Source organism: Anopheles moucheti, chromosome 3, assembly GCF_943734755.1.
Source record: "Anopheles moucheti chromosome 3, idAnoMoucSN_F20_07, whole genome shotgun sequence".
Classification (NCBI taxonomy): Eukaryota; Metazoa; Arthropoda; class Insecta; order Diptera; family Culicidae; genus Anopheles; species Anopheles moucheti.
Window position 1 is genome coordinate 79,719,721 of NC_069141.1, and position 27,866 is coordinate 79,747,586.

General features: G+C 44.5%; 1 protein-coding gene across 2 annotated transcripts in view; it reads right to left on the reverse strand.

The window, feature by feature from the left end:
* Positions 1-327: 327 nt before the first annotated feature.
* LOC128304824 (uncharacterized) overlaps positions 328-27,866 on the reverse strand; it is a 135,069-nt gene continuing 107,530 nt past the window's right edge. For both annotated transcript variants that reach the window (XM_053042061.1, XM_053042062.1), the window contains exons 3-6: positions 11,651-12,076; positions 9,530-11,566; positions 9,037-9,459; positions 328-4,476 (exon numbers count right to left, since the gene is read on the reverse strand). In XM_053042061.1, the coding sequence (XP_052898021.1) occupies positions 4,460-4,476; positions 9,037-9,459; positions 9,530-11,566; positions 11,651-12,076 (2,903 nt within the window). In that variant the 3' untranslated portion in view covers positions 328-4,459. The remainder of the gene's footprint in view (positions 4,477-9,036; positions 9,460-9,529; positions 11,567-11,650; positions 12,077-27,866) is intronic.

The window sequence follows — 27,866 nt, forward strand, 5'->3', positions numbered from 1 at the left end:
TTTTGTTTTGTTTGGTTGTGTAGTTTTTCTCTCTGTTTGATTTTATACCTATACATTTTTCTTTGCTCATCGTTTAATCAGCTTTGGACCGTATTGTTTATGTTTTCCATTTCATTCATCATCGTCTTTTTTGATTTTGCACAGTTACATTTTTCAATGTTTGCTCGCGCTTGTAGGTAGAAGTAGAAATTGTAGTAAAAGTGTTTAAGTGGTTTTTTTTCTCTTCAAATATGTCTCTATGAAGGTTAAAGTAAACCATTGTAGCAATTAGTACGCTCGTGTGCTCGGTTGTGTGTGTGTGTAAAGTGGTATTAGAAAAAGTGGGGGTTCATCAACTATGTCCAGCCGTCGTTTCGTGCTTTTGGGGTGTTTGTTTGGGTAATTTTGTTTCGATTTTGTTTTTTTTATGTTTTTTTGCTATTATCCTACTTTCCTGTTTGTCTGCTTTTTTTTCTCTTTTTCTTTTTTGTTACGTTAAACAACTGCTCCTATGCCTAATGGGACATTTTGTTTTCATGTTTGTTAATCGGTATGTATGTAGTTTATTGGAGGGGCCTAGTGATGGGTTCTATGGAACGCATCCACGGTTTCAGCCTGATTAGTGTGGTGTCAGCTTTGACTCTAGAGCAATGAAATTGACCGATGGTCAGTTCCGATGGTGCCGAATAGATCCTACGGTTCCGCAAGATCTCCACGGTTCCGACAAATCCGGCCAGTTGCAATCGAACCTACCTTCCGGATCATGGTCCGAAATTTTCAGAACAGTCCGGAACCCGATTTGTAGGCAATTTTACCGATCGCTAAAAAGGCCAAAGGAATGATATCTATTCGAAAATTGGTATCGTATTTAATTTCTATTATGACGGCAATGCCGTATTGTCAACACCGCGATAATTGTGTTGAGCGATAATAACAAGTGGCACAAGGCATTTCCTCCTTGCGATTTGCCTTATCCCGGGCATGTTCGGTTGAAATTGGTATCGTATTTGTGTTTTTAATTGTGCATTTTTTTTATCTATTATAAACCTACGGTTTATATCTTCCAATGTTAACCACTCGTTTGTTAACGTTTTGTGTGTTTTATTCTCGTGTTCTATGTTTTATTCTCTTCTATTATTCTCTATTTTATATCAAACTGCTCGCTTCCTCGAGATTATTCCTATTGTTATGTATAGTTGAAATGTATTGCCTGCATTTCACTGTGTTATTCGATTTCATTCGGAACCCTTCGGCACGAAACAACTACAAATTTCAAACTAAAGTCATCGCTCGACGTTAGCTTTTCTTTTGCAACAACAGTTACAGCTAAAGATTTCTGTTAAGTTCGCATAAGGAAACATCCTGAACCCTAACTCACACACACACACATACCTAGAGCTGAGCTGAATCACACACACACACAGGCGGTTAGACCGGTTTTTTCCGAATGGATGTGTTACAGTTACAGGGAAAGACTGTTTTGCCGCTTAGAAAAGGGCCCACCCCTAAAACAGACAACGTTACAAATTGGACCGAAATGGACAGAGGGGACGAGCTACACGTGCGGGTGTTTCATTTAACCCCGGGCAATCGATACCAGACCGGTCCGCGGGATTAGAAGAGTCGAAAAATACATCTAAAAGACAGCGACCTGGACAAATGTTGGTGGTGGTGATTGGTGGCAATACGTTTTACAGTACAAAACGCGCTTACTATTATTACACGGTTTATTACCTAGCTTTGCAGCGTATGTATGGGTATAGTTTGTTTGTTTGTTTGTTTGGTTTATTTCTATGTTTTCCCTTGCTGTTGCTGCTGTCTATTGTTCCACATATACTTGCTACGGAAGGTTTTGATGCTTTTTGTTTGTTTGCTATTATCTCCTTTCCTAACGACGCTTTTCCACCGCTCGTACACATCACCGAACACACTGCAATGCAGCCATGTATGCGATATTTTATATTGATTCTATTGATATAGTAATACTAGTAGTAGTACTAGTAGTAGTAGTAGTAATAGTGTAGTGATTCAACCGCCATGAATTCATTCTCTAAACCTCGAAACATTTCACCATGAAAAAAAGGGAAAGGAAAGTCGATTTGCTTTAGAGAAGATGTGATATTCACTTGAAACGATATTTTAACAAGCAAATAATTGAATGAAGAGTGAGAAAGTGAGAAAGAAAGAAAAAATACAAAATAACCATTGTTTAACTCATTGTCTCATCTTATCGAGTTAGCATAAAATAAATAACACCTTTTGCTAGTGTGACTTTGTTCGCTTCGCTTTTTGCTGAAACAGTTGCATTTGTTTGTTTCTGTTTTATGTTCCTCTTTTTGCCGTTTGTCTATAAATTCTTGTGTTGCTGTAATTTGTTTCTCCATTTTGCTTTGTCCCCAAACAAGTTACACTTAAGCTGATGGAAGTTGTATTTTCCGGTCCGCGTGTTAAGTGTATTGTGGTTTTTGGTTGAAGAGTTTCTGCTTTTACATTTTATGATCTTGTTTCTTTTTTTATGTGTGTCTGTTTCTTTTATGTTGTGCTAAGTATTAACTGTCCTACACATACACATTATATTGTTCATGTCGATTTAGCCGTCCGTGTTGCAAATGTTTTGTTGGAAGATCTTCCCTACTAATGCTACCACCTGCCACTCTTCTTGGGCTGGAACCAGCCAGCTTTCAAGTTTTACTTTATGTTATTATGTTTCTCTCCCATTCCCATGGCTAGCTCTTTCCGGCGACAACCAAACGCTATTCCTTGGATGGTTTCTTCATGTTTTCCACCTGGTACAGTGCACCTTCACTGTGCGAAGGAGAAAATATTTTCTTGCACGCTTCTGAGTTGCAACGACAATATTGGGATCGAGAGGAAGGTCGCAGTGTTATAAATAAAAAAAATGTACCGACACACGACACTCCGTTACATTCGAGGAATACCAGCTCCTTATCATTTTTACAACAGGAAAGGGACGAATATGCTTTGTACGATGATGGGACCATTCGCTATACTAGAGAATGAGGGTACGCTCGTTACAAAATGGCGCGCGATCGTGAGAGTGACAGAAAATCCGTTCAAGAAAAATAGGCGATCGTACACCATTTTCCTTTCGCGCATTCTCGCTTTTGGTTTCGCATGAAGAAGTGTGAATGGAGTGTGTTATGCGTTATGTTTTTGAGATGACCAATTGTTCTAATGGCTGGGTGCGCTGAAAAAACCCTTTGGCGTTTTGAGATAAACGATCGTGTGTGAAGGTGGTTTGTACCTAAGGATGTGTGTGTGTCTACGTGTACATAAGCTCTCCAGTAGTGGTAGGATTTGTTCCTTCGCTGGTGTGTAGGGTTGGTTTATGTGAGATATAAACCGGATCATCATTTAATTTCCATCCCCATTCATTTTCTTGTTCCATTTGGTTTTTACGCTCTTTCTCACCCTCACACACGCACACACGATCATATTTGTTTTGCATCATTTTTAAGCACCGTTTTCTAACTAAATTTTGGGTAGTCAAGGGGGGGGGGGAGGAGGAGGAGAGGGGGTAGAATATTCATACTTTTTTGCCTATCGTTAATCGGGGGTTGTTTTTTGTTTGCTTTTGTTTGTTTTTTTTTTCTTCTTTCTTTTGTATTCTTGCCTATTCTTTTCTTCTCGCTATTTGCTACATTCTACAACACCAATGCACACTTAGCAACGATTGTTTGTTTGTTTTTGTTTCTTGTTTTTTTTTTGTTTTGTATAGTCAATTAAATATGTTTACCGACACATTCATGTTTCCGATCACTGTTTTGTGTATGTGTGTGTGTGTGTATGTGTGCTTTTTACGATGTTTTTTGATTTTCTTTTTCTCGTTCTACTTCTTTCCTTCCTTTTTGGAGGTTTCCACTAGCGAGTGAATGGAAAGGATAGGTTTTTTTGTTCGCATTTTATATCTTTTGTTTGTTTGTCTTGCAACTGTTTTCTAACAGTACATACACATACACACATTTCATACAACCGGCTAGCGGTTTTTGTTTAATTTTGTTCGCTGTTTCAACTTGATCAGTTCTTGCTTCTTATGTGTATAATCTTTATCATTTTTTCTTTGCCTTCCCCTACTACTAGGCTAGGGGTAGCTGTTCAGTTCCGTTTACAGACACATACACACACACACACACGCACACTATTCGATATAGGCGGGAAGCATCGGTGGTAGGAATGAGCCAACAGGGGGTTTCTTCTTCATTTAATCGAGCTAAGGGGGGGGGGGGTTTGTTTTTCCACCTGATCGGAAAATGATATTTTGTTTCCACCATTTCGTGTTTTGCGGCGCGGCCCAAAACAACGGCCGATTTGCTTTCTCTCTTACTCTCTCTTTCTCTCTATCGTTCTCCGTTGATTGGCGACATTCGACGGTAAACGGATGGAATGATGGAATGGCGAACGACAGTAAATGTATGCATGTAGCAAACTAAACCGCATGTTTTCCGATTTTTTGTTATCTTTAGTGACGAAGAGTACCTACAAAGAAATGAAAAGATGGAAGAAAAGAGATATTATTAATTGATCTCATCTGCAATGGTAGAAAAATCTTGAAAGTAGGTGTGTTTTTATTACTCCCAATTAAACTGTGGAATAAACAGCGCAATGCTAACGAGCTTATGGCAAAACATTTGAAAAGCAAGGAAATAGCTACCAGGCACTCAATTAAAGCAAACTATAAACGTTCGTTGGGTGCTCTCTAGCTCTTACCCTTCCATCTTTCATGCTAATCCTTTGGAGATGAAACGATGTTGGAGTAGTTTTTGCACTTCATCCCACCTTCACGTCTGTTTGCCTCAATTCATTAAAACCCTTGAACCATAAAGCTTTTTAATTGGCGTACTGAATGTTGGAACGGACTTTTCTACTTTCTCTCTCTCTCTCTTTCTCGTTCTGCACTATGTCTATAGCAGAGATCTTTTTTCCCATGCTTTCTGCATGTGTTTTAGCTAATAAAGCTTAACGGACAACGGACATGTTAGACCAAGTTTTGTGTTAACTTTTTCTTCCCGGTAATCAATGACCGCCGGTGGAATGAATCACTTAACCTGCGACAGAGATGTATGTGGTGCCCGGAATATTACACACAACATCCTCATCGAGAAAACCATTCCTGCACTGGTTGCAAACGATTGCAGCAGGATTTGCCCTCCTGTGGTTCGAGTAGTTTTACAACTTTGTTTTGTATGTTTGTTTAGTTTTAGTTTTTTTTTCTTTAGATGCCTTTAGAGTTGGTGAGACAGTGAGACAAAATCCAGAAGGAAAAATCCATCGATCAAAGTTTTTTTTCCCCCGTTCGAACGGACCTTCGATTACGGTAAACAGTAAAGGGAATGAAATATCTGTGCACGTTGTACAGCCACACTCCACGATGCATTGGAATATATTTCTCCGGGCGCAACTAGCTGCTACCGTATGGTTTTGCAATCATTGGTCAGTATGGATGAGGGTAATATTTTGCAATCGGACCAGGTGTGTGGAGAATCGGTGAAAAAGAAAACACGGAACTGTTTTATCCCTTATCGTACGGTGATTGTACAGGGGTTTCAGTTAAATCGTGTGGAGTGAAATCTTTGAATGTTGTACGTAAAGATGACTGTTTTAAAGGTCATGAGTCTTTATAGATTCATGAATCTTGAGGACTTCCTGAAGGTCATTCATTTGCTTTAAACATTCATGATCTTGAATCTGATCTATTTAGAACTTTCATGAAGAACCCTGCATTGTTCGATTTCAAAACTACAGACCAACCACATGCATGTGTTCTGTCCCGTCCGAGGGTTGCGAGGAAGCCACAGAAATTAACCCGTACCTAGTAAAGGGACGCACCACTCCAACAGTCCAGAAGGAAAATATAGACATCCTTCTCGTATCGCATCCGGGGGCTTCGTGCAAAGCTAGAAAAAAAACAACCCCGGAGTGCACCGAATGATAAAGTGCTGGCCGGTGCCACAGTGCACTATATTGAGGGTGCCCACTGGGGAATGGAATGAAATTCTCATCGAAAAATGTACCAGCGTTCGTACGGTACGGTCAGGCGAAACGCACACAGGTGCAACTTTCTGTGCTCTATATCAGTGTTGGGGAGGTTATAGTTCCTGTGTGGAACGCCACACATCCGAAGGACCATAAATCAAAACCGGATCGAACGAACACAACCACGCACACCTGCACTCGATGGGCCGTGTGGCGAATATGTAGGCGAGATTGGTTCGCGATTGGCTTCGGTGGTTTTCTCGGTGGCTTATGCAAAACTAATGGCACTTGCACACCGGGTAAGATGCCGAGCAGAAGGACACTAATCGGAGGTCAATCGGTTTATCACCGGTATGCATCAATGGCATTTGCTGTACTGTACCCGCTGGACATTTTCGTATGGTTTGGTACTAAATTGTCCACTGTGGTAAGGTTCTGGCAATATGTCGATTTATTCGCCACGAATTTTCAATTGTTGTTAGTTCTTTGGGGTTATAATTTATTCAATGAAAAGTAGTGCTATGTAGATTCTTACTAGGTTCTTAACGTTTCGCATTTAAACACTTTCACATTTAGATGTGTTTTTACGACATTTGTTTGCCAATAATTTGTTGCCAAAGAAACCAGTAACTTTTGTGAAAAAAATTGCATACCTCAGGGCGGCTTGCAGTTTAGAGCCTTAAAGTATGCAATCTTCGTGACAATAGGGTTCAAATACGCCGATTTGTACGCCGGGAGAAAAGGGGGCCTGTCCCTGACGTTGAATTTTAAAACACTTTATTAATCCTTAATAAAACGCTTTATAAATCCTACAACGATGAATCATTGTTCGCACTGCTACGCTTAAAGCACGATAAATGCTGATGAGTAGTAACGGCACAGAGTCGATTTTAAATCTTAAAATTTATGTTCATTTTATGAACTTTTCCAAAGCCCCGGGAAAGCCGTATTGAATTCCGTCCATTTTTACCACTCTTTTCTTAACAAACCAAAAAGAAGAAGATCGGCGTTCGGAGCATAATACCACGAAACCTAAGCCCATAATCCGCTTAATAGCGTTTAGTAATGAAAATAATGCACCGATACAGCAAGCCCATCAAAAAGGCATAAACACAAAGCACATTTGCCATCGGTTTCCGAGAGCATTCATCCATCTTGCTGGTGCGATTTTTCGTACCTTTACGAACAATACAAACAGTGTACAAGATTTTTCCCGACCGAAATTACCAAAATCGAATAACGACCCGTACCCTCTCGCCCCATTTGATAACTGCAGCATAACTAAAGCCTTATATGCAAATCATAGCGAGTCAGTGGCGTATGAGGGATTGGAGGGGCTTCCATTTGGCTAGGCCATCCATCGGCTGGGTGCGCATGATGCCACATAAACAAGACTGATGGCTCTATTCCGTGTTTGGCTGTCGGTGGCTTGCTGCTGGAATCGGTACTGGTTAGTCTCGCGCAGTTCGAACGAGGTACTTCGCATATTGATCCCAAGCCATCCTTTATCTGCGGCCGTGTGGCGAGTGCAAAAAGTGGTCTCTCGTTCGCCCTTCGCCGGTTATTCTCGGTTTACCAGGCCAGGTGATACACAGCCTCGTGTACTGGGTGGGCAAACGCTATCGTGGTTGTACCATCTTCGTAAACCGGCGCGTGAGTGAACCGGTAAGGGGCGTAAATGGTGAGGTTCGCGGGTAAAACGAACAGCTTTACGGCGCGTAATCGAATTCCTTACCGGCGTAGCTCTTTCCGGATCCGGTGGTACGGCCAAGTCGGGCGGAAAAACAGGCATAAATTCAACCACCCAATTCATATGCGCACACGCACATAAACACACAACCACCCGGATCGAATGGGGCTTGTAAACAGATGGTGCAAGCGCGCCCGTGTGTGTGTGTGTGTGTGTGTACGGTGAACAACAGCGAGTAAAGGAAAATCTCGGTTCCCGTTGAGCCACAGCAGCAGCCACCACCGAGCAATGAATATCCTTCGACTCGTTTGCCACAACAAAACATGGCCCATCCTTTTGCCGCTTTGCCGATGCTGAAGCTGATATTGGATTATTTGCCAAGGTGCGAATAGTGATTTCCTTCTCCGTGGGAACACACACACACACACACGCACACACACTTCGTTTCACCTCCAAAGCATTCCCTCGTATTTCCTAGAAGAAAAAAACACCCCAACCAGTACAAAGCAGTTTCAGGAGGGGGGAGAGGACAAAAATGAAAATAAACCCCGCAATGAACACACGCACATACACACACACACAGAAGCAACCGCACACACACACAGTACTGGCCATAAAAAGATATGATCAAGCTCGTGAAACGACAGCTTTATCACCGCAATGGGTCGGGCTTGGGCAGATGGAGAGTTCGTGTACCCACGGTCTATAACAAACGGCCGCTACCGGAGTGGAAAGCCAAAATCAGGTGCTGATACTTATTATTGGTAATCTGGGACCGAAATGTCGGCATCTCCGAGGTCGCTCGCAACAACAAAGGATCAGCAACCATTCCTAATCGGACCCTACCGCATCTACCAGCATCCACCAGCCGCGATGGATGGTGGTGGAGCATTAATTTTACGCGACTTTACGAGAGGGTTTTGGGACACAGAACGCACGGAAGACTGATGTCTAACGTTTACTTGCACGGAAGGTCCTCGGAGATGCTTTGAAGCGTTTTAAATTTTTAAGTAGATATTTGGCGAAATTTTAAACTCTTTAATTGCGCTTTTGAAGTGTTATTATCATTGCCAATGAAAACTATGAACAAATTAGTTTGATGTCTATTGCCAACAGAAACAACGCATTATGACGTTTACACGCACTTCAACACGGTCCTAGGAACGCATTTTGTTGTACGAATTGCATACTTTAAGGAGTGTTGAGTTGATAAGTTACTCCTGGAAGTATGCAAGGACCCACTATTTGATTTTTTTAAGAATTATGGTGGATGACTCGAAGTCCATTGAAGAATTTTCAATAATCTAGCTGTATAATTAAGAGTATCTCGTTAAGATATGTTTCCCCTCAGTTATAAAACACTGTACACTCACCGGAGTAACCGATCGCGAGGACCTCGACCGGTAGGGAACCTCGCCGCCGGGACAGAAGACTCTCGTTGTCGCCGTTTCGCCGGTGGCCCGAATCCCGCTTGATCCGGTACCACGCATTCGAGGAGGAAGATCCAGCACCGTTGCTGCCGCCTGCCGCATCCTCGGACAGGATGGGGCTGAGAATTTCGGCACCACCGGACGATCGCCGCCGGATCGCCTTTTTCGTGCTGCGTCGCTTGATACTAAAGCTGCTCCGGAGGGCCACATTGTTGGTACTTTCACAGGGCACAGAACCACGTCGCTGCATACTGGCGTACGGTGGTGCGACGAGACTGTTGGGAAGCTGAGCGGTGTTGGAAGGAACACCGCTGGCATTCACACTACCGCCAGCCGTGCTTTGGGATGATGGAAGATCTTTAGAGTCTGCAATAAAGAGGGAAACAATAAGCAAATTCAAAAAAACAACCCCCGCAGGTACTTCAAGTGCACTTACGCATTAGAGCGTCGACGGGCATCGAGCCTCGGCGCATTAGATCGCAAGTTTTTATGATGAACGATTTGCCGATTTCGCCAACAATTCCAACACCTGTCCCAACACCGGTTCCGGATGCGTCCGAAGTTGCGCCCGCTTTTGTGGGTAGCGCCACAGTCACCGGGGCAGATCCACGCCGCCTGCTAAGGCTTCGCTTCAGCATCGATGGGTCAAGGTTCTCCTTCTGGCCGAGCGACAACTTCGGTACCTTGATCTTGCCGGCACCATCCGCCTGGGACGAGCCGGCACCGTCCGATTGTTGCTCCCGCTTGATGCTATCCTTTCTGGTCGCGAGCACACGACCGCGAGATTCGACGTTTGATAGTGCGGCCGAGCCTGCCGGTGCGTGCGTTGAGCCGCTGCTGTTCGAGCTGGACGATTCGAGCAACGCTTCCGGGCAGGCGCCGAGTTCGGCCTGTGAGGACATGTAGCGCGTCCGGACGTAGGGCTGCAGCGGTGGGAACGTTTGCTGGCGGATCAGATGTTTCGAGGTGCCCACGGTGAGCAGGTTGGCCGTGTTGCCCACGCTCACTGCACCGTGCAGTACGAGATTGAGCCGATCACCGCACGCACCGTCCGTCATGGAGGCGATACTGCAGTCGGGCAGCAGATTCTCCGCACTGAGCGGTCGCTCACGATCCGCGGTACTGCCGGTGGACGAACCGCGAGCTCCCCGGTGTAAGCTGTCGCTGTCGGAGGAGAAGATGGACAGCGAGTCAGCGTCGAACCGATGCTCGTCACTCTCCTGGATCGATTCCGGTGGCTGCAGGGTGAACTCACCACCGCCACCGGAACCTCCGCAAGATCGTCCCCCGCTCGATGACTCCTTCGCCGGCAGGATGATCTTCGGGATGCAGTGCGTAGCCGGCACGGAGAGCCGTCGCTCGTTGCGTACCCTGCCGGCGAAACCGTGGTTTGCGGACGCTACCTGGAGGGAACTTCTTCGCCCAAGCTTTGCCATCGCAAACGGTAGCAGCACCTCCGAGCTGTCGGACAGATCGGCCAGGTGATGCGACTCATCAGCCTCATCCTCGCCGCACACCTCACCATCCTCGTCGCCGCCCTCAATGTCCTCCTCGTCCAGTAGCTCCGCATCCGAAATTTCCGTGCGCGTCTCCTCGTTAATCTCCGCCTGCAGCTTACTCTCCCACTGCGTCTGATTGTACTTCAGATGGTGCATCATCGAATGGGACAGATCGGTGCGCAGAAACCGATGCCACTCGTCCATCAGTGGCGTGACGACGAACTTAAAGAACCCGGTCTGTATCTTCGGCACCGTCGTCGACTGCCGATCGCACAGTGACGTAACCGGCAGATTGAGCTGCCGCTCGTAGTCGCCCTGCCGGAAGAACTCTTCGCACACCTTCATGCTCCACTTCTTGCTGATGTCCCACGGGCGACACGGGTTCGATATGTCGGCACACTTGAGCGATATCTGCAGTATGAAGTGACGGTGGGTGGTGTCGCGCATGTCGAGCGCATCCCGGCTCAGGTAGTCGCGGAACCGGCCGATAAACTCCTGCTGCCGCGTAATGTCCGTCGCCAGTATTAGAGAGCTGATCTGTTTCTCCAGCTCGGGCCGGATGTCCTGCACCTGTTCGGCGACACCGCTCTCGAGCAGACACCCGATCGCCGACCGCCAATGGTGGTTCTCCAGCACGGAGGTGTTCTCGTACAGTGCCGCCAGATGGTTGGAGGTCGCTATCAGGAACGGTTGATTGACGCCCGGATGGTCGAGATCGTGCGTTACCGCACCGATCAGCGATGCCATGATCTCGAGCGGGCTCAGATTCTCCAGTATGCGCTTTTCCTGCAGAAAGCAGTGCATCGCCTGCGTCACGTCGGTCGCGTGGATCGAGTTGTGGTACGGGTTCGTGCTGTGGTAACCTTCCTCAATTAAGCTAAACAATTTCCATACTCTAACTACGTCTAGGTTGAAGTGGTCCAGCAGCCCGTACCAGTGGAACAGATGAACACATAGAACCGGCAGTGAGCGCCCTGTGGAGCAGTCAAGACAAAAAGGAAAAAAAGCCATCATTAGTGCTGGAGGAAGGAGACCGCTTCCAGCTTGCTTCAACCTACCGCCAGTCACCGTCTCGAGCGTGAATGCGTTGAAGCGCCAGTGGTTCACGCGATCGAGTATACACTGCACCTGCCCGTGAAGCACATCGTCCAGGATGGCTTGATCGAGGGCGAGACTGCGCGTCAGCAGCTTCTTTCTGCGCCGCTTGTGCATGGTGAGGAAGCGTCCGGTGCAGGCGTGTCGCCGCCGGGGTAGCTCGCCGCGCTCCTCGGCCATCAGCGCCTCGAACAGGGGTCGATCTTGATCGGAGATTCTTCGCAGGTTGGTGGTCGTGGCGGCGGCTGCCCGTGGGCCGTTCAGCGCTCCCTCGTCGTCGTCGACGTCTCCGTGCAGTAGCATTACGGTTGGGGTTGTTGCGGTGGGCGTAGTTAGCGCCACGATCGTTGTCGTAGCCGCAGCTGCCGGTGCGTTGCTAGATGTGGTTGCTGGAAGAGGAAAGTGAAGAGAAAAGAATTATTAGATTGGATTGTCTGATTAAGTCATTGTTTTATTCATTTACGGACGGGGAAGATTCATTGGAAGGGGGTCGATAAGGGGGTCCAGCGAATTTGAGTCGTCGTATTCGCTTCTCTCATCGCGTTTTTTACTATTTCTGTTTACTCTATTTCCTTCAATATTTTTTATTTTTTTTTGTTTCATTTTCTTTCCTTTCTATTATTTTTTCTTTAAATTTTATTAGATAATAAACATTCTTTTATTAATTATTTTTCTTTAATTCTTTGGTTAATTCTTTTATTTAGTTTTATTATTTGTTAGTTTGTTGAGTTAACTGATTGTTGCCCTGGAACCATCAACCGGGTTGTTGTTTTAATAATGCTTATTTTCCTTTCTTGATTATTCGTGCAGTTTTCTTCACTCTATGATCTACTTTATGTTATTCTTTAGGTTTCTTTGCGACTTATGTTCTGTTTTTTAGGTTTTTTATCCTTCACTTATGAACAATAAATAAGTCAACCTTAGCGAAAAAACAGTTTTGTTTAGTTTTAGGTAAAATTATTATAAACGTCTTGTTTTATGCATTAAAAAAAGCACATAAAACCAGTCTAAAATGACGCTCTGCTGTCGGTCGTTAAACATGTCCCCAAATATGAAGCCGGACCATTTTATAACTCATGCAAAAGTTTCCTTCGAGCAGTACGCAAAATTGTCAAGTAGAAAGTTTGTTTTATCGCTTTTGCAACTTCATAACCTTCGGCGTTCATCAAACGTGTGCCGACACCGGGGTCTGTACGGGCACGGTAACGGCTGCTTAAGCAATGTGGTGTAGCGATTTTCCATTTTGTACAGCGCAGCGATTGTGTTCGATGTTGGTCTAAATTTTTAATGATGTTTTCTTACGCACCGCACCGCTTCGATTGCGTTTACGCTTCACTACCACCGGTGGTGACATGAAATTAGCCCACAAGAAAAAAAAGAAGTCTCTCACCTACAGGTTGAAATAGCTCCCTTATATGGTTTAGGGAAAGAAAATGTACTAAAAACAAAATAAAACAGTAAAAAGAAAAACGTACACCGTTCTGGTAAAGCTTTGGAGACCACCTTTGGTAAAAAAGCTCCCATACGATGAAGCGCAGCAAAAGAATAAACAAACATTCCACTGCAGTACGCCGCGTACCGATCGCGAACCTTTGTGATAGGAACCATATTCCATTTTCGGGCTTTCCGTTTCCGTTCTGCCCCGCTTGGGTTCCCGCCCGGCATGTGGCATGTGCTTTTTATTTCACCCCCGAAACGACACAAAAGCGTGCCTGTGGTGGCAAAAGCAAAACAAAACAGCAAATAACATACAACTTTTTGACATTTTTCTTCTGCTTTCGCGCAGCAGCACGGTGTTGTGTTAGCGTGGAAAACTTTTCACTCTTTTTTTTCTCCTTTCTTTTCAAAACAAAACCGCTTTCGCGACGGTTAAGAACCGACCAATGGGGAGCGAATGCGCTTTCTGCGGAGGGAAGGTGTGTGGGAAACAGGAAACGCAAAGGACAACAACACACTGTTGATGCGATTTGAAGTGAAGTGTTTATCTTGCCGACAGTGAGTGTGTCAGTGTGTGCGTGGAGACTGTGTAATGAAAAGGCGGGCAAAGCCAACTTGATTTCGGTGGGTTTGGCTCGGAATGGACTTTCTGTTCTGTTCCTTTTTGTTCCACGTGAAGGGAGATTTTTTTTATTGTTTGTTGGTTGGGTGTCTGTTTATGCAGGTGCGTTGAATTCCTTTCTCGTACGATTCGATCCGATTTCGGGGCACGAGAGTGTAAATTCGTGAAAAGTCATGCAGTACATAAAACGATCGCCACGTGTTTTTTTGTTCCAGCCTGTTCGGGGGCAGTAGTGATGCAGGTGCAGTGTCGTCTAAATGGTCGTCTGTTTAGTGATGCCAAGTTTAATGGCAAAAAAAGTGATTCAGAGGGAAGAAAAACACATGCGCCACTGTAATGGGCGTGGGCGCGTTAAAAGCATCCGACCGCATGAGCTGGCCGTAATTTGCCTGTGGCGAAAGTTGGTTTTCCCGATTTTCTTATTTGCTAATCTGGTTAAATGCTTTTGTAGCTTCCAGCGGGTGCAAAGCAAGCAGCTGTGCAGTGTAGAAATTTTGGCAAACAATTCGGTTCATTTTATATGAACCTCGGTTCCACAAGGCCAATGCCTTTCGCAGCGAACTTGCTTCCATCAGTGCAACAAAGGCCTAATGATTGGAAACAGTAATAACACAGCATCCTTGCGGCTATTTTCCTGTTTTGCCAGCTCGGTTGGATACTTTCTTAAGTAAGCCACCACGCCACGTCACACGGTCACGGAAGCGAAATGGGCCTTCGGGCCTTTTTTATGCCCGCTGAGCACAACCGGACCACGGCACCGTTCCACCACTCACTCGACATCAAGCTGCGACATAACGACACTAACAATCTACTACCACCTCTGGCCAACGCGGTCGGCAAATCAACTGAAAGCTTTAATCCTGTGTTGGTTCTGAAAAAACACAAAAAAAACCCACAGGACATAAGGGGAAAAATCGAACCGTGATGGAAAATAACCATCCGACAGTCTGGGTCCGGTTGGGTGTGATTTCCGTACGCCAACCGCCACTAAAATGATGAGTGTGTTTTTGCTACTTTTCCGATGGATGGCCGGTTACGGATGCGGGAGCTTTCGAGCCTCGGAATGATGTGATCCAAAATTTACGATGCATTCGGGTGGCGTGATTTAGCGATGGAGGAAAGCATTTTTGTTTTGGTTTGGTTTTTTTTTTTGCATCAACACCACCATCAACCCTTAGGCCCATATGGGTTGTTTGGGGTGGTTTTTACGAGCTTTCATGCGGCGAACATCGTGATGATGCCGAATATTGTGCGACGAAAAGCTTTTAGCCCTGTCAGCGGGATAATAGCGGGCGTTTAAGCGATTGTTTTGCACGGGAGCTTTAAGAATAGTCGATGGATTTTATGCCCAAACAGGAAATAAATAGTTACTAATGCGAAGCGTTTTTGCGTATGTTATACGTTAAAGATACGATTATAGGTTAGTCTTTGGGAAGTATTGTCAAAGTTTACAGCAGAATTAATAACTAGAATAAATCAATTTAACGATAAATTTCTATGATTGATGTACGTAAAATATTTTGTGTTCATAGTCTAGTCATAATGTAAATTAAATATTTTAACAGGACATACAAAGCATTTTTTTACCCAATACCCAAATAATAAAACCTAACTGAAACAGAAAAACAGATTAATACATTCGGCGCCCAACGCGAATCGATGAAGTTTCCTTGGCGGCTATTCCAACACGATCGATCAGCACGATCAAAACTATTATACACACATGTTGGCTGAAGCAAAACGTTTATAGAAAATTCATTTATCTTACTTCATTTGTGAAACTTCCACTGATCACCCACGGGCGTCCTCGTTCGGTAAGTTTCTTAGCGCCAACATTATGTTTAAACCTTCCCAGAAGCACGCGTCACGTAAACCCCATAAGCAACTGTGAAACATCGTATGAATTAAGTGGAAAGTTCAATCTATCTTCCAGTATGCAAAGGAAAGAATGGAACAACTCTGTCACGAACGAATCGGTGGACGTTTACAACAAGAAAAAAAAACCACCCGGAAAAGAGAGAAACGACGTTGACAATGAAAAAGAGGATAAAATCTGACAGTAAAATTTATTCTTCCAAAACTTGTTAACCCACATAAAAACATCCCATTCCCGAGAAACGCAAATGGGGCAAATGGGGCCAAAAAACCGAACCGAAGGGGTCCCCCATTTGTTCGCGCTAACTTTCTGACACGATTTTTCGTCAAGACGTTTGTCTTTTTCGTACTTCTTTTTTGTGTGCGTGGTAACAAAAGGTTTTTTTTCTTCTCTTTTGTGGCGGGGGGGAGTGAAGAGGACACTTTGGTTCCGAATGGACGATGGAGTTGATCTATTGAGTTTGAACCGGTGTTCAGGGAGTTGCGGAAAGCGATGAAAACTGCATCCATTTCCCCCCCGGGGGGTGCTATGCCACCCACACACGATGGGACGCCATGGGGTAGGAATCAATTTCGGCTCGTCGTCGAAATTAAAGGTCACCATAATCCTGTTAAGTTCCGTCTTTTTCGTGTTCCCGCATTCATAACATCAGCCGAATAATCGCTTGGCGTTGAGTACACCTCCCCCCAAACCGAGACACGGAAAGAGAAGACACAAGCAATAAAAAAAGGCGACAAATATACGCAGCATCACACGGTGAATGATGTGCTCGAACCGAACGGGGCATCGGGAGGGAAAAACGAATTTGGTCCGGTCCAACGGACACGGCGTAAATCTAATCCCGAGAAATTGGATTCGGTAAAACGGTGATCCTCCGGTGCGGGGCAGTTTGGATCGCCTTGGCTGGACAATTTTTCCTGCGAATTTCAGCACATCAGCGCAACACTGCCCTACGGTACGGTGAATTGTCGGGCAGTGGAAAACCTGCCTTTTCCCGGCAGCTTTATACAGCGCGATTGAAGACACCCCATCAAATGGCTTCGTTATCACCGGAAATAAATTTCCGCGTTTGTCGAGCTTCGGGCACACTCTCCTTCTCACTCCCTCGCACGTGCCATTATCTGTTGACCAGGTATTCCGATCCATAGCTGTGTAGCTCCCGGTTTGCTCCATATGCGTGCCGTGACAATAATCGACCGCTGGAACCGATCGGGGTGGCGCTCGGATGAGATATTGGTTGTGGTGGTGAACGTGAGAGCAAAATTTATTGCCTCTGGCAGTGGGTTGCGTTACTGGGAAAACAGCTCCGATGGGAAAGCTTTCCCGGAACGAAAGCGACTCCCGGCTGACACCCCCCCAGGGACAGAAGGATCAATTCTACACGCTCATCGATGACGAACCACTGACAGTTGGTACGGTTGCCCCGCTACACGCGTGCTTCCGACACTTTTGGGTGGAAAATGCGGAGAAAGGTTTAGCTTTATTTCGACCTCAACAACTTGCCAGGATTTCCGAGCCGTCCTTTAGGCGCCGAGGATTGTGTCCATTACACGAAAAACAATCAAAAGCAGCCGTAAAGATTAATTAGATTTATAATAAGATCCAGATTTGCTGTTCGGCTTTGTTCGCGATGGCAAAACGATATTGGTGCGCGAAAGGAACGACAACGGTGCTGTTATGTTATTTTAATTTGGACACTTTAATCAAATGCTTTCAACGGCAGGGCTGAGCCGCTCCATAAATTACTATCTATTGTTATTATCTCTAAGCCGCATTTTGATGATCGTTAAACGTTTGCAGAAAGGCTTTTCTAGCTTAGAAATAATTTCTGAACATTATGAAGACAAACGTTATTGGAACGTTCCTAAAATATCTTTACTTTTTTATTCCATGCTGACATTGAACAAATATTTTTGTACAAAAGTAGATTTAGCATGTTTTTTTTATTACGATCGAGTATTCGAAACATAAAAAAGCGATGAAAAAAACACTATAAATTGATTTTAAATTTAAACAATATAAACGAAGTAGAAAAATACAAAAAAAATATAATAAATAATAAGAAATAAATCATACAAAAACAAAAAAAACAACACAACAAAACAAACATAGTAAAAATGCTACACTTCAAACGTAATAATGGAGGCGCCTGGTGGTTTATGAATAAAGGTGCGAGGATTCTTTTTTAAACGGTTTTACTTCGCCGAATGCTCTTAATTTTTTTCCACAAATTTTCACTGCGTTGATGACTAGCGGTTACAAGGGCGCACAAGATTAGTTTCCCTTTTTTACCAATTCGTCATCCCAATTACTAAACCAGAACAATAGGATTAATCCAAAAGAACCCCAAAGAAAATAGACAGACGAAAATGGGGGGAGGGTCAAAATCGAACATTTACACGCACCTGGAAAGGGAGGATTTGCTGCCGCCGCTGCGGCCGTTGCTATTTTCTGCCCGTTCTGCCTGCTTCACTTTCAGTTGCATGCCGCACCGCAGCGTCGAAAAAGCTCATACATGAGACGGCATTTGTAATCTCTAATCCAATTGTCCCCCGACGACGCCCGCGCATGGTAAACGAAAGCCCAAACAACACAGCCCGAATGTGGTGCTGTGGTTCGCAATACCGTTCGCGTCCCTATACGGGCATTAGTCTTGATTAGTGCAATATTGTTACGAGGGATTCGTGTGTAACTACACTACACTTTTCGGTCACGAGAAAGACGGGAGCGCAAGTATCGGGCAGCGCAAGAATGGCCGCCACCCACGGCGGCACATGGTAATGGTGTGTCCGATTTTTTAAGGCTTAAGCCGGTGATTATTATTAATATTGCGAGGGGCCATTTGCAGCTGCGTTGACATGTGGAATAAAAATAGGCCTTCGATAAGCTTGGCATGCGAGAGGTAGATGCACATCATCGCTGGTGAGGTTATTTGCAAGGCAGTAGAGTTAGAGAATTACACATTCAGAGAATGGTGGCTAAATAATGGCTTTCCTTATATGTCAGCGCCATCATTTGTAATAATAAAGATACATATCCAAATGCGTGGGTAAGGTAGAGGACGATGTATCGCCAGGTATTCCGTATGATAATGGAAAATAATAAATAGGATATGCCGTTCATTGTATTCGTCGTTTAAATGGTGTACGTTGCTGTAATGAACTATTGAAACTACATAATTAAATGTTCTCATATTAAATCATTGCAATCTGCTACGAACTTACTGTGCGTTTTCCACAGTTTTACAGTCACATGACACTGGATGCCGGGGGGTGAGGCTAATTAAACAAATTTATCAAAGTAATACGACTAACGGCCACAGTAACTCCATCGCTCCCGGCGAGCCACCATTCGAGTGTTCGTTTGCAGTGAAGATAAAAATACAGCAACACACTTAATAAAGCACTTCATTTGGTTCACTCATGCGAGCCGGAAATTGCTGACCTTTTCCCGGTAAGCTGGCCAGCCAGCGCAGCATTTTCCCATTCCGTACAACACCCGCGTTAGCACCGGAATCCAATAAAAGGCTGGAAATAAAAACACCTCCACCCCTGCACAAAATGCAACTGCACTGGCAGCAGGATGGAAGGATGTAACGGCTTGTTGTTGTTTTTTTTGTTATTGTAATGTTGTTCGTTAGCTTCATGAACGAGCAACTAGGTCCGGTGTGGTCTGGGTTTACGTTCCAGCCAACCCAGTAGACTTGCCGGTATGATTTGCTGTTGATTAATAATTGTACGAATGCCATAATTCTCGCCACTGCACCGAAGCACTAGGATAAACCTATGCAAAATGCACTACAAAAAAGCCCCCTCGTACTGCGCGGTTTGCGGTTAGTTGAAGGAAGACTGTGTTATGTTGCTTCACTGCTTTTGCAACAGAACTTTTCGAGAATCGGCCCTCTACCAAACAGGCAAAAGCGAATGGAAAAATAGGGGAAAAATACAACAAATCACACATTGAAACCCAAATTCACCTCGGTTGTTTGAAGCGTGACTGTGTGTGATGGACCGCCTCGAGGGTGCTTAATTTTTAATTAATCCCACCACCGGAAGCGACTCCCTTTTGAGGGTAGACAGTGAACCATCGTGCACCTGCTGCACAACGCCGGATGTTGCTGGTCTCATTTTACGGGGTGTTGATACACCTGTTCTACCCGATGTTTGGATATGGTGTGCTTTAAGAATATTTTTTGCATGGAAAGCAGAGACACAGTGCTTCCAAAGAGGATTGTAATTGTGACACATGCAGATCCGTTTAGTACACAATTTTAGCTCACTTTTTGAGCGTGTTAAATGGAAAATAAAGTACAATATTAATGTACAATACAAATTCATACAATATATCTTTATCTTGAAATCAAGGACTTTTTTAAATTAGTTAAAATCATTTCCATCCTTGAAGTTTCCAAATACTCTTAATTTGTTGTACTTTAACATGGCGATGATTAAAAAATAAACAGTTTAATTTCGCACATTTTTAGCAATACGAACAAAGTTAATAGGAAGGATATCTTCTACGAAAATGGGTTAAAAACGATAATCGGATAACTATTGCATGTCAATAGACAAGTGAAAGCTTTCCATTTCACGTAGCATTATTCATGTCATGTTCTTGCATTCACATATCTCGCAGCAAACGGGTTCCTGGAGCTTCAACGGTATTAGCATCGACAGACACAGTTTTATGCAAAAATAGGAACTATTGCAAAAAGGAGGAGAAAATTCCGAAAAAATTGTAACACCAGCAATGGAAATGAATTCCCATGAAAATCACATCAAATCGCCATCATCTCTTTGCGTGCGCGGACCGTTCTATTCGGTCCATTCTATGGCTGGGGATTAAATTCCACTGCATGTGATTGTATTTTTACTCGTTGGAAATGATTGGTTCACATTTTTCCCGTCTTTCTCGTTTCGCCGAAAGCGACGATTAGTTTATTCGATTTTTCATTCTAAAACCATCATAACCCATTATGCATATTGCACATCGTCGGATGAAGCAACGAAAATTGAATAACTGCAATGGTCTAGATTTTTAAATTTTGATAACGCCTAAAAGTATGCAATATCGACTGGAATTCAGTGCTGAAAACTGAAAATTTTAAATAAATTGCATACCATCAGGCGATCAGAGACATCAATGGATGCCACTTTAAGCATTGTAATAATGTTTCAAAAAGTGAAAAAGACAAATAAAAAACCATCTCTAGGAAAATTTCACAATAAATCTTCAAGGACAGATGATTATCACTCCACGGACATTCCACAATTTGTGTACGGAACTTTTCAATCATCCCCAATCATACGGTGTCAGCTCAACTCACGCCACATCTTAAACACCATCCATCATTGCAATATTAAGTGTTTCCTTTGACATCTTCCCAAAAGCGCTTGGCCCACGGCACAAGCATGGTTTTAGCGCTTTATTTCCCCCGTGTTACTCTTGATGCAACTTTACGCCCTAATTGACATTAACATCCGGAAGTGCAAAACGCTCCTCAAGTGGTTAGAGCAAAACTTTCTTACGCCCATCCACACGCCCAAGTCCTTTTGGTATTGGGCAGGGACAACAGCAGCAAAAAAAAAACTGTAACTCCACACCATCCACCACATTGACTCGCGGAAAGAGTTGATGAGCTATGGGAGCAAAACTTCGCCTCCCCTGACAGTTCACATCCACTCCGACCGAGAGGTTATGAGCTATTTCTTTTGCCCGATGCAAAAGATAGCTCTGGCACCGCATGCTACGTTTTCGAATGTAAAGTTTTTAATTTTTGCCCAACAACTTCACTTCACTGAACGTACAGCTTTTCGCCCATGCAACTTCAGGCAGCATCCGGCAGGGGGAGAAACATCTTGTTTACCTCCAGCGTTGGTTCTGACTGTGGCTTCAGTTGTTTTTGAGGCCCTCTTTCAACCGCTTCTCGTTTTGACCCGCGCGCTCTTGCGCTCCTTTCTTCTATTTATTAAACACACAAAACGGAGGGCGCAAAGTTGGCACTCGCTAAAAATTCAACAAACAAACGTCCTTCATTAGAAGGTAGAGTGTGTGTTTGTTTCTTTTTATTTCATCTGTCGCTGCCCTGCCTTGCCATACGGCACGAAACAATTGGTACAGTTTTGTTACTCCAATCAGCGAACAGGCATGTGGCCGGCCCAGGAATGTTTTACTGCACAAGGAAGCTACATCTTTGTTCCGTATTCTTTTGCTGTTGACTTTTTTTTTGCTTTCGTGAGCAGCTGCACTCGACAGCTCGAGATACTGAAATCCACTTAAGCTAATTTAATTTCTACTCCAAAGTAGCACCGGCACCAGCAGCATCATCCCCAAAACCTCTTTCTACTGCAGTTGGACCGGGTTGTTCGGTGAGAACCCCCTTAGATAACCACAATCCCCTGCTGCTCGGCAGCACCGGTTGCACAAGCTAAGCGATGAACGGTGCAGAAGAGGAAAGTGATTGGGAGCAATCCGACCGGGCGAAGAAACTATTCACCGTTCTTCACCCGTCACCGTACAGCCTCTGTACGTTGTGTTTACCTTTAAGGCAGCATCCGATATGCACGCTTGTCTGATTGTGCGGATCTCCCATGCGTCACGGTGTGGTGCGCGCACACGCAAAAGCCAAAAACTGTCAGAAACGGACCTGACAATTGCTAAATGGAAAACTGTGCAACAAAGTATTTTTGCAAAAGCGAAACAACCATGCGACCAAAAGAACAGCCGGTGCGGGGTCGGGCTTTTGGGCAAATTGAAGGTAATGCCCCAACCGCAAGAGAGAACGACAGAGAGAGAGAGAGAGAGAGCCCTGCTAATAACCCACCTGTCCCACCGTTCGTGGTTTAGTTCTCCAGCCCGTGGACTCCACTTCACGTCACAACGAAGCAGACAAAGTTGATATTTCTTTATGCAAAAGTGGAACATCGAAATAATGCATTCCTGAGTGCCATTTCGTTGGTGGATGATGGCATTTTATCAAATCCCGGTGCACTGTGGCAGGCTGGTGGATGTTTAGGAGGGGATGTTAGTTTCCTATGGTGACGGTTCACCTGTTCATCTGAAGGTTGGTGAAAGCGTTAGCACAGAAATGGGAAGAAAGTTCCAGTACGGCAAATCTCATTACGGGTTCGGTCTGCAAGCCAAGTTGCAGCCAGATTGGCGCATGATGGAAGAAATTTTAATTGGCTACAGATTAGTTTAGATCAGCTTGTAAAGAGCTGTTCTAGGAAACGGAGAAGTTATTTTATCTGCCGGCCAACAATTAAGTTGAACCGTGGTCCCAAGGGTATGCAGGAAGTTAATTCTTCGCTACTAAACTGTTCTTCTCTTTGTTGTATTTTTTTACAATAAACGATTATTTAAGCTCAGTTAAATATTTATAATAAATATGATCTTTAATTGATATCTTGAATATCAAATTTGTTTTCTTTTTCATGTCAGAGATGGAGATGAAAGGTTTTGTTAAGTCCAGGGTCAGCCGTGACTGATTGGTGTTCAAAAAGATATTGCATACTTTCAGGCGCTTTCAACTGCTCCAAATGCAAACCATCCAATCTCAACTCATGAATGTAAAATGACAGTGGAGCACAAGGATACAAATGTTGCAAACCGATAGAAGTATCTTGTTTCATCTCACAAGGCTCGCAACGAATTCGCAGTTTAAAAGGAAACAAAATGAGTAGACGATCATCAACTCGAAACCCGAACGGGCGAACATAAACGGTGGTTCGTGATTTATTTACTTATCTAACCAGTCCGGCATTTGGCCGGAAATAGCCATAAAAACGGTAACAACAATCAAACGCAGATGATATAGCCCCTCCTTCCCACCTCGTAATCGGGACAGAGTGCGCGCCACACAACACACACACACACTGACAAACTGTGCCAAAAGGGCCGTAGACGGAGACGTAACGCAACGGTCCCGCTTGAACGAAGGGATATTTATGGAGTCCCGGTTGTTTTTCCTCCATTCCCGTAGTTTATTTTTTGCTTGGGTTATTCTCCATTTTATTTCGTTCCTTCCCCCTCATGATACGTAAAAAGGACGGTTTTCTGTACGTTGTTGAGGGGTTTTTTTTCGTTGCTCTCACCCCCTAATGTCGGTGTCCTTACGGGGCCAATTAATTGCCGGTCGGACCGATTGTCTGCTGCTGGTTTATTCCGTTGCCCTTTGGTGTCCCGTTCGGTTAGGAATAATAAATGAACGGGCGCTTTTTTTACGATAAACGGAACACGATTGGTCGTCGATGGGACAACGCGCTATTGTGCGTGGATTTTCTGCCTCCTTTGTTCGGCTCCATTTCATGAACGGAAGTTGCTGATACACAATCGAGCGGCTGGTGGATGGTTTGATCCCTGGGCCAAATGTTTGATCATTGATCGATCAGTAGGAGTTCGGATCTGTAGTTCGGTTTGTCCGTGTAGAAACAGGTTACACTGTTGCACTGCAACTAAATACCAAAACCACTCAAAACCTGGCATGGTTTCGATGTAATGGGGGACCCGGGTCGAGAAACTCGAGTAGGCAAAATGCTTCGCAGCAGCAAACAATTTGAATCAAATTATCATCTAATTATGCATTTGTCTCTCGCGCGTGTGCTCTCTCTCTCGCTCTCTCACCCTATTTCCTGGCAAAACCACTAGAGAACTCGAGTTTTTCTTCGTTTTTCATCCCTTATATCCAAGCGAGGAAAACATTTTCCTGATATCCAACTCAAAACGGGTGTTTTTTTCCTTCTATTTCATCTATCCAGCATCCCGCCCTGCTGTGGCTTTTTTGAACTCCACAAACAGAATGAGAAGCTTATTTCGATCTGTTCGGCACACACAAAAAAAGAAAGATGAAAAGTACCCTTAAACACAGAAGCTACACAGTACACTGCAGTGCCCCAAATGGTGTAAGCACCGTGGGCAAATGGATAAGACCGCTGAGCGAGTGCAGAGTGAAATGGACGCAGCAAATGGCGAGACAACAGTGAATTAATTAGACAACAAAATAACGAAGAGAGGACAAGCGTTTGATAATTGAACTATACACGCTAATTGACGCTAATGGGTTTGCGGGCGGCTTTTCGAAAAGCTGAATGGAGTAATGGCCACCACTCCCGTTATGTCGCTTCGTGTTTCCGTGCGTGTGTGTGTGTGTGTGCGTTCGGGGGCACTTGCTTTCACGGGAACTATTTTGGGCTAATTGGTGTTACTGTGGTGTAACACCGAATGGGCCTTGGGCAGCTTCAATGACGTTGCTTTCAGCGGGAAATTGTAAAGCAAATTAAATCGGTATGAATTTATTAAATGCAACAAGCTTTCGGGTACGCCAAAGTGACAGGTGGCATATGTCACTGGCAGAGGTTTGACGCAAGGAGAATGACATGTGTCGATCTCTCATCTATTGTTGTTTGGGATTCTGAGATATTTTTGACGGACTTGACTTGATTTCATGTTGGAGATCGTGCGTTAAGCAAGATGTTTGATATAAATAACAACTTTTCAATCAATTTATAAATTCTAACTTTAATAATATTGTGGGAGAATGTCAGTTTTTCCGAGATCCGATCTACTAAAAAGGAGCTCCTCATCGCTTCAGAAAGTGTTAATAGACGAAAACAACATTTAACACGCCCTATTACTAGAACTTTGCTGAAATGCCACTGCATCAGTCAGCTCTATAGGCAGCGCAATTGAATTAAAATTTCAAATTAAGCAAATCAGATTGCTTCCTGTACCGTTCCCATTTCCCAAACTGCTCTGTACACCCAATCGGTTTTCCCAACAGTTTGTCCCTGGTTGAGCATCGATTAAATTTGTAACATGCATGAAAACAGAATCACTCGATGGTAGTGGGCCTACACATTTGCCACAAACCAACGCATCTTCGCAGTTGGCCGAATCCAACTTTTCCAAGGAACTCTCTCGGTCGATAGCACCCCAGCCGTGGCCCATCCGAGGAATGCATAAATGAATTCCAAAACCAATGAATCCATGCGGATCTACCGGCATCGTCTGGGCTAACAACTTCATCATCTGCCGGACAAAGCGTACATTATCCTTTGATCATGAACCGGCCAACCTTACCGTCCCCGTACACACACATACACACATTCGAAACTGTCAAAAAGGCACACACGGATCCGCATTTCGGAACCATTCCGGGGCCCATACATTAAGGGTAGCGCACTGTCGGGAACGGTCTGTCCCTGTCTGGGACGTTTGCAAAAGGTACGGGGTTTGTCACACCGAGAATTTCATCATCGGCCCTCGGACGATTCTGGTGATGCCGTTAGTGCGAGCCTTTCTGTGGGGTTGGGGAAAGAGAATTTCTTCCAGGCCCATTTCAAGAATACAGAGCGGGTTTAAACGGTCCGACGATGGCCGGGTTTTTCGGGGCATCCGCCTCGGACCGAAAGGGGGTAGTTCAGATCCTTCATCCTGTCAACATTCCGTAAGCGGTCCTTTCGGAGTGCTTTCGAAGGAACTTAAATAACAAAACAGCAGGACAGATCTCAGACCCTGGGAAGCACACACTGATGTACTCTCTCAAAATATTCCACAGAAGAGGATACAGGAATGGCCAACACTATTCCCATTATGCGATGGTCTATTATGGCCCTTTTCCAAGTGTGTGGGGGGGTAAGCTTTCGTGTATCGCATGTATCTGTGTCGGTAGAAGCTTTTTATCCCACTTCGACCATTTATTAACCCATCGGAGGGTCAAACGGGACGATGTTGTTCGGGCGATGTGAAGCTATCTAAAATTGATGAAAACAAAACGACAAAACACGACTGAAACAACAAAGCCAAAACCTGGCATTCGCCGAGGGAAGACAAAATTTGCAATCACCAGCAATTTAAGCAATTTTGCTGAGAGAAAATAAAATAAGATACGATCGGACGCTGGCAGGAGGATTTTTTCACTTTCACCGTAGTGCCTGGAAAAGGGCCAGCCCGCCGAGTTAGCCGAAGGGTTTTAAAGGTAGGCAATTTTCTTTGGCCCGGCTTAAGAGTAAACATTAAAAATTATTCGCGCATAAAATCCTTCCCATTCATCTTCCACTGTTATACACGCACACATCTACCTTCCCGTCACAGCTCAAGTAATTGATGGAATGTTTATGGCTTTCTCGTGGCCATTTCTTTACCCCGTAGCCACGTGCGCCATCGGCAGCAAGCGCCACTAATCCGGTGAGCGTGAGCCGAGTTGCAATCAAGAGTAATGTTTTTTTATGATAGCCCCGTAAGTAAGCCTTTTTAATGAGGGCTTCCGGATCGGGCTTAACCGACGGTAAACGGTGTTTATGTTTGCAACCAAACGGCTCATTATCCTTTGCCGCTTCCATCTAAAAAATTAACCAAAACCCGGACCGGCCGATGGCCCGATGGTGCAGGACATCGGAGAGAACGCTTGGAAACTCACACGCGAGGTAGATACGGTGACAAAAACCCCTTTTTGCGGCTCCTGATTGGAGCGTACATGAGGAAGTTAATCACTCCATTGTGAAACGGTGACAGGTGAAGATGTCGCACACGGAACTCGACGATCATATCAAGCTGCGCGTCCTTTTTTATAATCCATAAGTCATCAACGATGCTCTGTGTCCGTCTCTGTCCGACGCTTCGCTCTACCGATGTCCAAGTTGGCGTAATCCTTTTCTGAATGGGATACGTACCGGCCATTACGTGCCTGGAGCGTAAAACGGATTCCCCCAAGGCAAGAACCAGCTCAGGAAGCTGTTGAATTCCCAGCGTTAATTAACGCTACGCTTCAATTGCATTGTCGTTTTCATTACACCTTCAGTCGATGATTATTCCAGTTCCAGTGCACATGTTTGATAATTTGATTTCTGTTGAATTTAGTTACCTTTAACTGCTATCAGTCACAAAGATTTTGTAATGGATTTTTCAACGCCTAGTTGTCAGCTAATGATTGCAAAATATGTGTGCTTCTTTTCATTATTGCAATTTATTAGCTTTATCCATTGAAAAGTTACTGCTGCGATGAGCGCTAATTGTGATTTACTGTGCTAGATCCAATCAATTTTACCAATAATCGATGCTGTTGAACCGAATCGGCACTTTGACGCACCCACTGCTTCCCACCTATCGAAAACTTTGCGATCGTACGATCGTTTCACGCCACCCACTTACCTAACCCTCCACTCTATCACCTCCTAAAAAAAACCCGAGTGCATATTTAATCCGCGCACTTTAGCGTCAGTTCCGCCAAGACAAGCGCAATAAATTT